This window comes from Mesoplodon mirus, assembly GCF_964341445.2.
Source record: "Mesoplodon mirus genome assembly, chromosome: 1".
In the NCBI taxonomy this organism is placed as follows: Eukaryota; Metazoa; Chordata; class Mammalia; order Artiodactyla; family Ziphiidae; genus Mesoplodon; species Mesoplodon mirus.
Window position 1 is genome coordinate 30873036 of NC_138976.1, and position 15926 is coordinate 30888961.

Here is a 15926-nt window from a genome sequence, read left to right on the forward strand (position 1 = left end):
CTGGCTGGGGATGGGAATGTAGTTGGATTTAGGATCCAGACTCTAGGGCCAGGCTAAACCTAGGACTCATGCTCCTAGGGCTTTCCCCATGATTCTGATCTATTCATGCACAGGGAGAGGGTGTTGGTTGGTGGTAGGATAGAACCAGCCTCTTTTCTTTCAAAGTTAGTTGGCTAAGGCCAGTCTGCAGTTCAAGGAGCTGCCTATTTGTAAATTATGCTGAAATGCTGGGAAACATTCTCTAGAAGGATTCTAAATTATAGCTCTTTAATATTTTCTGCTTATAGAATTTGATTGCAGGGTCCTTGGTGTCGTTCAGGTTTTACCAGGCTGAACCTGGAAGCTTGGCCAAGTATTGTTTTTAGAATTCACCAAGCCCTGGGGCTTTGGAGGTTCAGAAACTTGATTTTGCTGGTATGTTAAGAGTAGATCCTTTTGTTAATAGTAGATTCACGTAAACCAAAGTCTTAAGACACGTGTATCAACTCAGGAGGCTAATTTATTAAACTGACATACAAACCAGAAGATTTTTGTCAGCTTAGCTAGTATTAAGGTAAAGCCAAATTATTATTTAAGAAGTATCATATTTATTCCTAATAGAAAAGTAGTGTGGTTATTAAAAAATCCAGTCCACATATGGACATGTATAAGTAGAGAGTCCTTTCTGACCCCACCTCATGAGATAACAATTGTTCACAGCTTAGTCTATATATATTCTTCCAGACTCTCTGCATATGCAATAACCTCTGTCGCTCCACTGCTTTATTTTCTATAGCTCTGTAGTTATGTTATGCACACTGCTTGTCAACTTGTGGGAAGCCAGAGGACAGTGAGAAGGTCGCCTAACGTCATGGAATCAGAGGAAGGGGAGTAGGCTGGATGATTCACAGCACAGCAGCTCAGTATCCTGAATTGTCTATTCAGCATTCTAGAGTCTGTTGCCCTGGTACCCCTTCCCCAAGACAGTTTGGAAGGGCACTGTCAATGTGTATCTTTTAGACCGTTATTTCTCAGCGTAACTAGTCAATTACAGATCCTGGCACCTAAGAGGTGCTAAATAAATAGTAGCTGTGTGTGTACCTTCCTGTCTGGTCCCTTTTTTCTGACAAGTACATTCTTTCTGTAGCTGTGTTTATACCACAGTCTAGTTTTTGCCCTGGTGTGTGTGTTCTTAGGCCTCTTCAAAAGATGACTTTTCTCTCTCTACTTGGTCTATTTTACCTTTTATTTCAGTTTTCTGCAACCTTGTTTCTCTTTTCCCCTTATGCTACCTACAGAGGAATTGAACTATTACATGAAAATCAGCACTTTATCTAGTAATTCTTGTAACTTCTCATTTCTCAGAAAAATGTTTGCTTTCATCAGATTTCATTGTTAACCAACTCTTTACCTTAGTTAAATTGTTCTGCTTTTATCTTGTCTACTTAATGGAACTGTATTAAAAGTGTTCGTACGGAATCTATAATGAAATCAGTAGAACTCCATATGTGAGTGGCCAGAATGACCCCCTTTTTGCATGATTTTTCTTGTACATATAACAACTTTATTGATGTAATTCATATACCATACAATTTACCCATCTAAAGTGTACTATTCAGTGGTTTTGAGTATGTTCACTGAGGTTTGATCATCACTAGTCAATTTTAGAACATTTTCATCATTCCCCAAAGAAACCCCATAGCCATTAGCAGTCATTCCCCATTTCCCCTTAATTCCCATCCAATCCTAGGCAAATACTAATCTATTTTCTGTTTCTACAGATTTACCTATTCTGGACATTTCATATAAATAGAATTATATAATATGTCCTCTTTGGCTTCTTTCACTTATAAAGTTTTCAAGGTTCATCCATGTTGTAGTATTGTATCACTACTTCATTCCTCTTTATTCCAAAATGTATATTCAGTGCTATGGATCTACCACATTGTATGTATCTGTTCATCAGTTGATGGGCATTTGTATGTGCTTTCCTAATAGCAAAGTAGCATTTTAAGTACTCTTACTCTTGAAATCCAAACAAGTGTTATGCAAAATATAGATGGAAGTTACAGAAGGCTAGGAGGAAACAACAGTTTGTTTCCACCTGTTAAACACCACTGCAGGTGTTTTCTTCAAATATCAACAGTAATATTTGGACATTTGGAAATTATTTTTGAAATCAAAATACAAAATATGTTAATAATATCTTATTCTTGGTTATGTCCTATAATTTTCCTTTAAGAAGAAATATTAACCATGCAAAACATCAGTTTAGATAAAATAAGCCACAGAATTTACTATAGTATTTTTTTTTTTTTTTTTTTTTTTTGTGGTATGCGGGACTCTCACTGTTGTGGCCTCTCCCGTTGCGGAGCACAGGCTCAGCGGCCATGGCTCACGGGCCCAGCCGCTCTGCGGCATGTGGGATCTTCCCGGACTGGGGCACGAACCCATGTCCCCTGCATTGGCAGGCGGACTCTCAACCACTGCGCCACCAGGGAAGCCCCTACTATAGTATTTTTGCTGTGCATTTGACCCTTGAACAACATGGGTTTGAACTGCGTGGGTCCACTTATTTGCAGATTTTTTTCAACAGTAAATACCACAGTTCTGCATGATCTGTGGGTGGTTGAATTCTCAGATACAGAACCTCGGATAGGGATCCACATAACCTCAAATATGGATCCACATAACCACACATATGGGGGGGCTGACTATAAAGTTATATGCAGGTTTTTGACTACATGGGGATAGATGTCCCTAACCTTTGCATTGTTCAAGGGTCAACAGTAATTCTTATGCCTCTCATTTTCCTCTTTTTCCTCCTCCCTTCCAATACCCATCTATCCACAGTGTCCATACAGGATATATATATTTTTAATTTTTAAAAATTTTTAATTTTTTATTGACATGTAGTTAATTTACAATGTTGTCTTAATTTCTGCTGTACAGCAAAGTGACTCAGTTATACATATACGTATTCTTTTCCATTATGGTTTATCACAGGGTATTGAATATAGTTCCCTGTGCTATACAGTAGGACCTTGTTGTTTATCCATTCTATATGTAATAGTTTGCATCTGCTAATCCCAAACTCCCAGTCCATTCCACCCCTCCCCACCCTTGGCAACCACAAATCTGTTCCTTATGTCCACACAAGATATGTTAATCATAGTAAGCAAGGCCGAGCGGGGTGATCATGGGCCTTAGGGCCCAACTACCTGCTTCACATCCCTGCTTTTTTAGTGCTTATTGGCTGTATGACTTGGGAAATTTACTTAACCCCTCTTTGTCTAGTTTCATCATCAGAAAACTGGGAATAATATAATAGGATCGACCTTATTGGCTTATGAAAATTAAATCAGTTAATATGGGTAAAGTGTCTGGCACATGGCTTATGCTCACTGATACTAGCTGTAGTCTGCATTTAGTGTTACAGTCATTAAGTACTCCAGATGAAACAGATTATTTTGGTAATCTTCTTAAGGTTGATCCATGACCTTTTTCTGCCTTCAATAAACATACATTTTTGTCTATCATTTCAGCAACCCTCACATGTGAACTCAAATGAATTGTTTCTTTATAGAAGGGAGGAGAGAGAAGGTAAAACCTAGAGATGAGGAAGGTAAATTAGCAAGAGGAGAACAGTAGAAAGGTAAAAGTAAACTAATGGGCTCTTGGAGTCCCAGCCTAGTTCTTCTCAGGTGGAACAATTATTTATTGAATGAATGGACTTTTTTTTTTTTATAATTTGGTTAACTGTGGTTTTAGGATTGATGTTCTCTTCAACTCCCTTTAAAAATTTATGATATAAGAAGTCATTTCAGGGCCTCCCTGGTGGCGCAGTGGTTGAGAGTCCGCCTGCTGATGTAGGGGATACGGGTTCGTGCCCCGGTCTGGGAGGATCCCATATGCCGCGGAGCGGCTGGGCCCGTGAGCCATGGCCGCTGAGCCTGCGCATCCGGAGCCTGTGCTCCGCAACGGGAGGCCACAACAGTGAGAGGCCCGCATACCGCAAAAAAAAAAAAAAAAAAGAAGTCATTTCAGTTGCTCTTATTGTGTTATCATTTGAAAGTTACTATTTGTTTCTTATGTTTACCTCGATTATCTATAAAACTGTGCACTCAATTTCTGCCGGTTGTATTTCCTTTACAACTCATTTTTCACTTTCCAAGCACACATTTTAGAATGTATACAATATGGGAGCAGTTTTAAAATGTTTGAGATGATTGTGAGAATTCACTTTTTAAGATGCTTCATAGGGAGATTTTTCTCATAGCCCTTTGGGAAAGGATGTTAACAATGGTTTAGGACCTGGTCTAGCCAGCAGCTTTACTTTAATCCTGAAAACAACAGTGAATGGTGTAGGGAGAATCATCTTTACCTTAGAATTGGGAAGATCATGTCAGCTGATCATACTTCTATTTAGAAGAGGAGCTATGATTCACACCCAGGTATGTGTTCCTCCCTCTCACTACACTGGGATTTCCTCTCTAATGTTTATTAGAGTGTATTACCTCTCTGACGTTGACAGTGCTGCATTTTTCAGGAGAAATCTTGCTCTTGCCTAGGTGATTCTCAGCATATGGCTTTCTAGTGAAGTTTGAAATGTTCTGATCTCCTGTCAATAAGTGTCAGATAGAATGACCTGAATATATTCTGGTAGTTTTCATTGTGCATCTATTTATAGCTGACACTATACTGAGGAAGTAGAAAAAGCATGATCTGAAGAAATGGGAGCTAATATTCCTCTTTTTTTGATATTTCTTCCATAATTAAATAGCATTAATAGAAATCAAAATGAGAAAAATGCATTGTAAGTCTAACTATTTAAAAATTGCACTAGCCTCTTCTAATGCTTATACATTTGCATATACTATTCTATAAATTGTGTCACCGGAGCATGGCATAATTTCATACCATGTTTTTGAACACAGCTTTTTATCATTATCATTTTATATGTTACTGTGCAAAGTCTTCATAATTACCCTTATGATTGCTTAATATTCCATTCTCATTTTTAATTATTTTCTATTATAGATAATTAATTTCTAATTTTTTCTCATAATATCACTATATTGGACATCTCACGTGCAGCTATTTTAATGTTTTAGACGATTTCTTTGGGTTTTTTAAATGTATCACCAAATTACTTTCCAAAGTAATTTGAACCAGTGTACCAATGTACATTGCGTTCAGTTTCAGCATAGTCTTTTTTGTTTTAATCGAAGTATAATTGATATACAATATTAAATAAGTTACAGGTGTACAATATAGTGATTCACAATTTTTAAAGGTTGTACTCCATTTATAGTTATTGTAAAATGTTGGCTGTATTCCCTGTGTTGTACAATACATACTTGTAGCTTATTTTATACCTAACGGTTGGTTCCTCTTAATCTCCTACCCCTATATTGCCCCTCCCCCATCCTTCTCCCCACGGGTAACCACTAGTTTGTTCTCTATATCTGTGAGTCTGCTTCTTTTTTGTTACATTTACTAGTTTGTTGTATTTTTTTAGATTCCACATATAAGAGATATCAGTATCTGTCTTTCTCTGTCTGATTTATTTCACTTAGCATTAATACCCTCCACGTCCATCCATGTTTTTGCAAATGGCAAGGTTTCATTCTTTTTTATGAGTTTCAGCATAGTCTTAAACAGTGCTACCAGCCTTTACTTCTGAAAGTGGTTTTCAGTGGGAGCATCAATCCTAACCATGAACCCTTATGCTCTGGTTTCCAGAAATGTATTGTGAGAGAGGTTGGCACTGTCTGTATTCACGTCTCCCAGTCAGTGTGTGACCAGATACATTTTGGAGAGTCTCACAGTAAGGTCTCAGAGAAGTCCTGCTCAAAAGACTTGATTTCATTAACTAGCATTTCCAAAATGTAGTTAAATCTGGAATTTATTTTTCTTACAGAACCTACTGACCAACATCTTTGGGAAATGTTATACTTTACAATATCTGTGGGAAAAGGAGCCAGGCTGTGATGCAATAGAATGCTTTTTAAGGAAATGGTCTCATGCAGGAGAGGCAGTGAGGATGTTTGCTTTAACATTATGCTACTTGAATGGTAAAAGACCTCACCTTGTTCATTCATCCATTAAATAAATTTGCTGAGAGCCTATTATGTGCTAGACACTGTTCATCTACTGAGGATATAGCAGTGAATAAAACCCAACAAGTCCCTGCCCGAAGTAGGCAGTAAGGTAGGAAGAATGGCCATTATATGTTCAGCCACTTAGGGTAAGATTCTAGTTTCATGTGGAATAGGCTTTCACTTGAAGAATATTAAGTACTTACTGATCCCTGATTTAAACAAAAAATAGAAACATTATCCTTACCCTCAAAAAGTTCATAATCTACTGGGGAAGCAAATAAGTATAATGTGAAATAATAATTACGGTGATGGTGGTGTGTACATAGTGTGTTATAGGAACACAAAAGAAAGGAATGTAATCTATATTTTTGTAAATTATTTAACTGTAATAAGTATTTGTTCCCTTGAGAGTTCTTAGGCACTGCCACAGAACTGAACATATATTTATTTCTGTGCACAATTGCTATGGACTAAAAACTCTTCATTGGCAAAGATGAGATCTAATTTTGATTTAAGACATAAATTTACTCATTTCCACTCCCCTATTAGCTATATATATGATCAGTGTAGTCTTCATGTTTCTTCTCCATAAGTCATCATAGTCTTCATAAGTCAATTCTTAGCCATTCCATCAAGGAAAGGAAGCAAGATTGGAATGACAATCCTCTTTTGAGTACCTATGAATTCCTGCTTTAAAAGAAAGGGTTACAGTATAGCAAGAAAAGTCAGTAAATCCATTAGCTACATGGAAACTGGCTGTACTGTAGCAGGTTGGAGGCGCAAAGTACAATTCTGGTCCTTTCAGTCTGCCCTTGGTGTCACCAAGTACCGAAGATGTTCTGACACTTGCAGGATGTGATGGGGGGGGGGGAATGAAGCCCATGAAAACTGTATAATTAGAATAAAACCAAATAGTCATTTTAAATTAAAAACATTGCTCACAGATGATTCAGAAGAAAGGCAAGTTAGAAATACTATTAGAGGATTACAAACAAGGCTTATCTGTATAACTTTGATCGTGTTTCATTGGTCATGGAGGTAAAAGATGCTATTAGCTATGTTGCAGGACAGGAGGAACGTGGCCTCTGCCCAGTAATTATCATGTGCTTGTGTGCAAGAAAGACAGCCCCTGAGAAGTCTGATGGAAGAAGGACAACTCTAACAGACCCACAGTTATTTTTTTTAGGGCATTCAGGGAAAGAATGAGGTCATTGGCAACATATCTCCCATGATCTTTCTGTCACTGTGTAAATACATAACCTAGAGCAGCTCTAGTTGCCATTTCCCCCTTTTTCCTTAAGTAGATGAATGTTTGTGATTTAGCATAAAGTTCATGAACTAAGAAAAGCAGTTGGACACAGATGCCTGTATCTTTCCACTCAATGTATCTTATTACCTTTAACTGCCTGTTAAAATCACAGCTCTTATTTTTACCTTTCAAATATGAATTGCCATCACCAAGCTTAGCAAATGAAATGGACTGCTTATGGTAACTGTAAGTAGTTATGCACTCCAAATCCTTGAGAGAGCTTTCCCAAAGGACAGGCAATGTCTTTCAAAATCCTATTACAAGATTTTAGTTTTAGGTGCTATGAACAGAAAGGTGAAAGCCTCCATGTTTTATTGCTACCCAACTTCATCAGGTCTGCTGACTCTATTCAAGAGTGTGGCAAAAATGATACACATCAGCTCTTTTATTCTTTTGTTACTACTCTGCACAAATAAAAGCATTTTGGGGAATTTAATGAACCAGTATGTCCTTGGAGGGAGCTCTGAAGATTTGGAGTGTATGACTATTTGTCTTTAATATCGGAGGTTTTTGTGTAAAACAGATGGGCATGAACAAAATGAAGTCCTCACAGATAGCCCAATGCTTGTGACATATGTACTTAGATCACAAATGTCTGTAGCAGTGACCTTGGAGATGAATTCAGTGACTGCTTTAGAGGCTTTCTAGTTGTGCCACGGAGTAGCTGGGAAATGAAAACTAAAGTAGAGGCGCTGGACAAGGTACTAGGTAAAGACAGTTGTACTAGGTAAATGACAGGGAGCCTGTAGTTCTTTAGCCCATCAGAAATTCCAATTTACAGCAACTCTGGATGTATGCGACAAGATAGTACTTAACTCAGTATTAGTAGGAATCTCACCAATGACATCAACATGAAAATATTATTCTAGTAGCTTAGTTAAATATAGCCCTGCACTAATTGTGCCAGAAAACAAAGGAAGATACGTTGTCTCTTTTCCAAAACTGAAAGGCTCCTTTCTAACTGGATCTGCCATAAAATGTAGTACAGAGAAATCAAATGGGTACAAAGTGAGGAAAATGGCTGACTTTTGTTTTTTTAAACCAACTTAATGTTCTGTTTGTTTACTACTAAACATTTCTGGGTGGAATAATTCTTATTTGGCAGTCAATATTTCCCCATCATAGCTAGCAAGAATTTTTCGTATGTTTTGGGCACAAAAACACATTCTATTTTAGACAACAGAGGATCATTTTTTAGTGTTTGCTTCAGAAGTTTATGAGGTAATTTCAATAAATCTTGCAAGTGTTTGCTTAATGGTTCCCTATCTCTATTCCTGCAGTACTTTTTACACATCTCTATTTTGGCATCACTCACATTATCAATCCTTAGTTTGCTTCTCTTGCTAAACTAGAGCTCTGTAAGGGTAGGGGCTATCGTACATGGCTTTGGATCTCAGGTTCTTTGTGTGGTGCTCAGTATTTATTTGAAGAACCAACAGAATGCTTAAGAGTATTACCGGAAAAATTAAGTAACTTCTTAGTATAACTGACAATACCAATTTTTTTAGCACATTTTTCATTATTTTCAAACCATGTTTACAAAAATCTGGTGTATCAAGGAAAGACTTATAGCATTAGGTAATACTGTTACTAGATTACGATAAGAATCTTTTGGGAATCTTTGTACATCTGTCTTAATTAGGAGAGAGTCATACAGACAGTATGCAGAGTATAAAAAGAGGGCAGGGAGCATTCGATCTTTGCCATTAGGTATCACCTGGATCTTCTGACTTCCTGGATTTTGGACCCTACTTGTTTCCGTATTTGAGACCTAGCTGACTCTTTTTGTCCTAACTCTGGATTGTTGCTGTTGCCTCTCTGATCCTTTTATATCTTCCTGATCCAACCAGCCCTGCCTACTTCTGTGAACTAGATTCACATCTGCCAGACCTTTTCCTACCTGATTTGTTCCCTGGCTTGGCCCACCCTGCCAGCCCTATTACTGCTGATGCCCTCCAGTGATGTCTGATTTGACTAACTGATTGTAACATATCACTTGTCAAAATCTTTGTGTGTGACTATTATCTAAAAAAACAGTTACTCAACAACTGTGTCTTCATTAGGAACAACATGGAAAAATTTTTTTTAATTTTATTTATTTATTTATTTATTTATTATCTTATTTTTGGCTGTGTTGGGTCCTTGCCGCTGCATGCTGGCTTTCTCCAGCTGCGGTGAGTGGGGCTGCTCTTTGCTGCGGTGCGTGGGCCTCCCATTGCAGCATCCACCCCCGTTGCGGAGCACGGGCTCTAGGCGCCCGGCCTTCAGTAGTTGTGGCATGTGGGCTCAGCAGCCGTAGCTCGCGGGCTCCAGAGCGCAGGCTCAGCAGTTGTGGCGCACAGGCTCAGGTGCTCTGTGGCATGTGGGATCCTCCCGGACCAGGGACTGAACCCATGTCCCCTGCATTGGCAGGCCGATTCCCAACCACTGTGCCACCTTGGAAGTCCCAACATGGGAATTTAAGACAAAACTTTTTATAGGTTTCTTTCCTAAAAAAATACACACCCATATCATATTAAATTCACCAGAAGGCCTTGGTTTTAGCTATTAGGGTTCATAGTGAATGTGAAGTCTAGGATATATATAGTTGCCTGTGACTTAACTGTATGGGGACTGTGACTATGACTTCTGTAAGATACTATGGAAAAAAAATATTTTTTAATCTATGATGTAGAAAATGTAGGAAGGAATGTAAAGATGTAAAATATTGTTCCTCCCTAACTTTAAGGATATGAATATAATACAAACATAAGGCATACATCAGCTGTGGTCTGACTTAGATTTATTTTTTATGGTCTTATACTAGCATTAAAAATTGTAATTCTGCTTTCTAGGTTATTAATCTTGTAGAGTGTGCAAGAAGACTGTAATGTGAATGTTGTTATACACATATTCACACACTTATTTTTAAAATACTTTATTATGGAAAATTTCAAAACTTCATTTTACAAGTCTTTATTTCTTTGTGTATATCCAAGTTTGTCTCGTATCATATTCCTTCGGCCTGAAGAACATTAACATTTTCTGTACTTCAGGTTTGCTACTGATAAATTCTCTTAGGTTTTCATTGAAAAAGTCTTCATTTCTGAGAGACATTTTCTCTGGGTATAGAATTCTGAGTTAATAATGTTTTTGTTTTTCTTTTTAATTCTTTCAGTAATTTAAAGATGTCATTCCATGTTTTTTTGCTTTGCATAGTTTCTGATAAGAAGTTTGCTTAATCGTTGCTTCTCTGTTTATAGTGTGCCTTTTCCTCCCTCTTGCTGCCATCAAGATGATGTCTTTATATTTGGTTTTCAACATTTTGAATATAGTTTGTGTAGGATGTGTTTGTGTGTGTGTATGCAGGCATGTGTGTGTTGTATTTATCCTGCTTGGGATTCTCTTAGCTTCTTGGATCTGTGCTTTGATTTCCTTTGTTATTTTTGGAAAATTCTCAATCATTATTTCTTTATTCATTCCCTATGCTCCCTTTAATCTTCTTTTGGGATTCCAATTACACATGTGTTCGACCATTTGCTATTATCCTGTAGTTCTTGGATCTTCCGTTCTGGGTTTTTAATTTTCATTCTATTTTTCTTTGTGTTTCACTTTGGGTAATTTCTACTGACCTATCCTTGCATTTATCGATTCTTTCCTTGGCAGTGTCTAGTCTACTGATGAGCCAGACAAAGGCATTCTTCATCATGGTTTTTTATTTTTAGCATTTTCTTAACTCTTTCTTATAGTTTCCATCTCTCTGCTAGAGTTTGAGGACTCAGGTTTCAGTACTGAATTTTCCACTTATTTTCTTTGAACCTTGGTTTTCTCTTTTACAGAGCAGAAAAACTGGGAATATATAATAACAACTAACAGAATTGTTTTGAAGATCAAAACAATTGATCTTGGGCAAGTCAGGCAAGTCCCTTCCTTTCCTTTCCCTAGGTCACTTAAAGGCTTAGACTGTATGATTACTTTGGTCCTATTTAGTTCCTGAATTGTAAGATTCTGTGAATGGAAAGGGACCTAACATTTATTGACAGCCTTTATTAACCTCATGTAGAATTTGAGAGAGGGATAAAAATCACATTAAAAAAGTGCTTTTGCAAAACATTTTACTTTTGTTAGGTCTATGTGGATTTTAATTGGAAGAAACAGACAGCATTAAATCCAGTTACCACTTGGTTGAGTCTGTTAAAGAATCATTAAATTCTTTCAACTATTGGGTTTCCTGACTTGCTTGAAAAATTTCATGGCTCATAAAACATCTCTCTTTTTCGCTGTGCCTATAGGATTTTAAATTATTGGGTTGGCTCCCAAATTTTGCAGTGTGAGGAAAAACTAATGGAGGTGTTTTTGCTCTTTACTGAACTAGTGCAAAATGAATGATATTCTCATCACATTTGGTTTTGTGGCCACAGACCTGGGTTCAAATCCTGGTTGCACAGTTGTGAAACCTTGGTCTGATTACTTAACTTTTTTTTTGCTTTTAAAATTCTATTTATTTATTTATTTATGGCTGTGTTGGGTCTTTGTTTCTGTGCGAGGGCTTTCTCTAGTTGTGGCGAGTGGGGGCCACTCTTCATCGCGGTCCCTGGGCCTCTCACTATCGCGGCCTCTCTTGTTGCGGAGCACAGGCTCCAGACGCGCAGGCTCAGTAGTTGTGGCTCACGGGCCTAGTTGCTCCGCAGCATGTGGGATCTTCCCAGACCAGGGCTTGAACCCGTGTCCCCTGCATTAGCAGGCAGACCCTCAACCACTGTGCCAGGTGGAGTAATCAGGGAAGCCCCTGATTACTTAACTTTTGAGCCTGAGTTTCCTTAGCTGTGAAATAGGGATGATACATACATCAGAGAGCTATTCTGAAGGTAATGTGTATAAAGCTTTGGGTATAGTGCCTAGTTAAAAGTAATCAATAACTGAAAGCATTAAAAACAGTAGCTAAAATGAAAGATGCCACCATTAAGTCAAAATTTTAGTAATAGAAGGGGAAAAGGTGAATTTAATATTCTTTCTGTCCTTTTAGTGGAAAGGTCCACCTGGTAAAGGGATATTTTTACAATAGCGAGAAGGTTAACTGAAAAGTGAGTATTGATAAGTAAGAATTATAACCAAGAATTAGTGCTTACTGTGTGACAGATGCTCACATTTAATCCTCAGAATAGCCTATGAGGTAAGCTGCCCCTCCTGGAGAAGCCTTTCTTTATCTGAGTGAGGTGACTACCTCCTTTTTTTGTATTCTTCTACTCTGTGTTGTGCTCTGTGACTATTTTTTATATGTAACCCCTACCCCTTCTCCACTTCTCATTCCCAGTGAAAGGTTTTCTATGTATTTGGCCCAGAAGTGGCCCACAGTAAGTTGACTATTGAGATATTGAATCTTTGTGTTTTTCTGGTCAGAATGAAATTCTCCCTTCTTTAAGTTATAGGTAAAAATTTAAGCATTAAAAGCTGAATGTTGGTCTGAAGTAAAAATACGAAGAAAATAGTTGTGGATAAAGAAAATGCTCAATCAGTCTGAGACTCGTTCCCCCCCCCCCCACCGCCTTCCCCTAATACATACTGTTTGTTAAGATAAACAAATATAGTGTTTCAAAGTAGCCATTGCTCTGGAAATCACTTCAGAGTAAATATAATGAATTTCAAAGATGTGTCCAAATTCTGTGTTTGTAAGTAATTTTACTATAATGGGTATTATTCAAGCTTGAAATTATTTAATACAAAGAAACATTCTTTATTCATACTATGAACAACTGTCTTCCAAAACACAGACCACAATGCGTACATTCTTATTTGAATAACACAGGGAATAATGTCAAATTATTTTTGCAGTTTTTTTGTCATTGCACAAATTTTCACAAAACTGCATTCCTGACCATAGATTTTTAGAGTTGGAAGGAACCTAAGAGATTTAATCTCACTTCTTCCTGCCACCCAGGGAGATGAAGCATTTTATCTAAAGTCGTGTAGCTAACTAATGACAGAGCCAAGGAGAGGACAGAGCCCTTTATCCGTTTGCCCTAGTGTTATATTCCTCTGGGAAACACTGCCTACTCACTCTGGGTTTTTAATGCTAGTTAGAGTCTTGGCATGAGGTTTTTTTCCATGACTAACTAGTGCTCTTTTGTTTTCTTGTGTGTGTGTCTGGGAACAAGCTATCAGGGGTGGTGGTTTTTGTTGTTGTTTGTGAAAAACTAACAGTGTATAAGACACTAAAGAAGGGAAAAAGGCATTTGTCTGGTTAGCATTTAGGGGTCAGGAAGGAGTGGTTGTAGCTCCAGCGCTTTGCCCTCAGTGTCCATAGACAGGTATTTTAAAGTTGGGTTTCATAACCTGGGCTCTGAATTCCCTAAACTTTTTTTTTTTTTTTTTTTTTTTTTTTTGTTTTGTTTTTTTTGCATTACGCGGGCCTCTCACTGTTGTGGCCTCTCCCGTTGCGGAGCACAGGCTCTGGACGCGCAGGCCCAGCGGCCATGGCTCACGGGCCCAGCCGCTCCACGGCATGTGGGATCCTCCCGGACAGGGGCACGAACCCGCGTCCCCTGCATCGGCAGGCGGACTCTCAACCACTGCGCCACCAGGGAGGCCCCTGAATTCCCTAAACTTTTAAGAAAAGTATGCAACTATATGCTTATCTCCTAAGAAAAGAATCTGTAGCTTTCATCAGGTTGTCAAAGTTAAAAACTGTTTTAGAAGGAGAGAAAGCTAAGCAAACCTGATTAGGAACTGGGTCCCCACTCTTGAACTCTACGTACTAATTATACTAGAGGGCTCTCTTATCTCCTTACCACACCTTGTGCTGGTGTCCTTTCCTACTGACAAGCCTTCTCTGGATAGCTTCCTGGATCTTGTCATGGAAGCCACTGGAGGCCCCGGCCTTCTTTTTGCAGGAACTTTTCCCATAAGTTTCCCAAAGCTACCTTCTCTCTCCCTTCTCTGCTTACTGTTTCCAGGAAAGGGTGTGAGACTCAGGGATTTTTGTTCATTAGAAAGCTCGAGTGTTATTTCAGTTACATTCTGGTTAAAGGGAATTTGTGAGCTGATTTGAGAACCTAAGACTATCGCTGTATGAAAAAAAAAATGCACTCAATTCCAATCAATACTTTGCAAGTTAACTTTTAGAATGCCTTTAGTTTTTTAGTTAGGGAATCTTTGTGTTTGATCTAAAAACTCTTTACACTTTCTAAAAACAGAATGAAAATCTGTGGATGGTGGTTTAGGAGTTGCCCAGATCTGTCTGTAAAAGTGTTTTAATTTAGTTTTTTGTTCCTGAATTTTATTAGACTTAGAAGAGTCTACCCCTCAATAGGAATTCATAATTAATTAGCTTCCTTCCTAGATGAGAACATGTAGAAAGCACGTTCTACATTTTTAAGTCTAGCATCTGGACACACAAAGAAAAAGCTACCACCAAGACTGATGTTGGAAGAATTTGTTTGTTTATTAATTTTAAAAAGCCCTTACTGAGTATATACCATGAACCCTCAAGCATCATGTTAGACGCTGGGAAATGAGAAGTGGTCTCTTCCCTTGCAAAGCTCATGCTCTGCTAGGGGCACAGCTCAATCAATAATAATTCAGCATGCTAACTGCTCTAATAGAGGTACCAAAACAGCATTGGAATCAATCCTGGCCAGGAAGAGAGGTGGGTGTTAGGGTAAAATTCACAGAAAGGTGACAAATATTTGAGGTTCCTATTGAACTCAAGGGTTCAATAGGAATTTGTCAGGAAAAGAAGGGATCTAGGTATCGATGGCATGTTTGCACCTTCCTAACTAACTAAAATTCACATTTACCACTCTCTTTGTGTTTTCAATTAGAGCTCCAAACGAGAATGGAAGCCACTGGAGGACCGTAGCTGCACAGACATACCATGGCTGCTGCTTTTTATCCTGTTCTGCATTGGGATGGTAAGAAACTCACAGATCCTCAGAACCTGAACTCATGATCCGAGGGGATGATGGGGAGTTAGTTTAAAGAGGGAACTTGTTATTTATTTATTTATTTATTTCTGTAAATAAATAAATAACCCCTTTTGAATTGCTTATATCTGGAAGTCCTAGGATACCATTGAAGCAGGTTATTTTTCCCCATACAGTTAAGTGGTATTTGGTACCCCTTGACTTTTTTTTTTTTTTTTTTTTTTGGTTTGCATGAAAACTGTAATCAAAATTAAGGAATAATTGAAACTCTATCTCTTTGACTAGCCCATTTCAGAAAGCCAGGTCATTTGACCAAAATATCCGTGAACTATGATCTTGATGGGGTCATGGAGTCGAGTCCTGAGTATTTATCCAACCCAGTCAGTCACACAAACCTGATGGTTATTTTTGTGCCATTCAGTTTCCTTTCAGGGACTTGGTGTTCTTTTGTATAAAGTTAGAGGTTTTGCTAGATGACATCTACAATGCTTCCAGTTCTGACATTTTTTAGTTCTTCCTGGAAGGAGGCTGGTTTCTCCCTGCTTCTTCCACCTTCCACCCATACTAGGCTCCTGCTGCCTGCTGCGTCTACTGTAATAAGTGGCATCTCTCAGTCAGGGGTCACGGGAGCTG

At 38.2% G+C, this 15926-nt stretch overlaps 1 protein-coding gene across 3 annotated transcripts in view; it reads left to right on the plus strand.

Moving 5' to 3' along the window:
* SLC44A1 (solute carrier family 44 member 1) overlaps positions 1 to 15926 on the plus strand; it is a 205738-nt gene that overhangs the window by 34090 nt on the left and 155722 nt on the right. For all 3 annotated transcript variants that reach the window (XM_082615135.1, XM_082615134.1, XM_082615133.1), the window contains exon 2: positions 15192 to 15281. In XM_082615135.1, coding sequence (XP_082471261.1) covers positions 15192 to 15281 — 90 coding nt within the window. The remainder of the gene's footprint in view (positions 1 to 15191; positions 15282 to 15926) is intronic.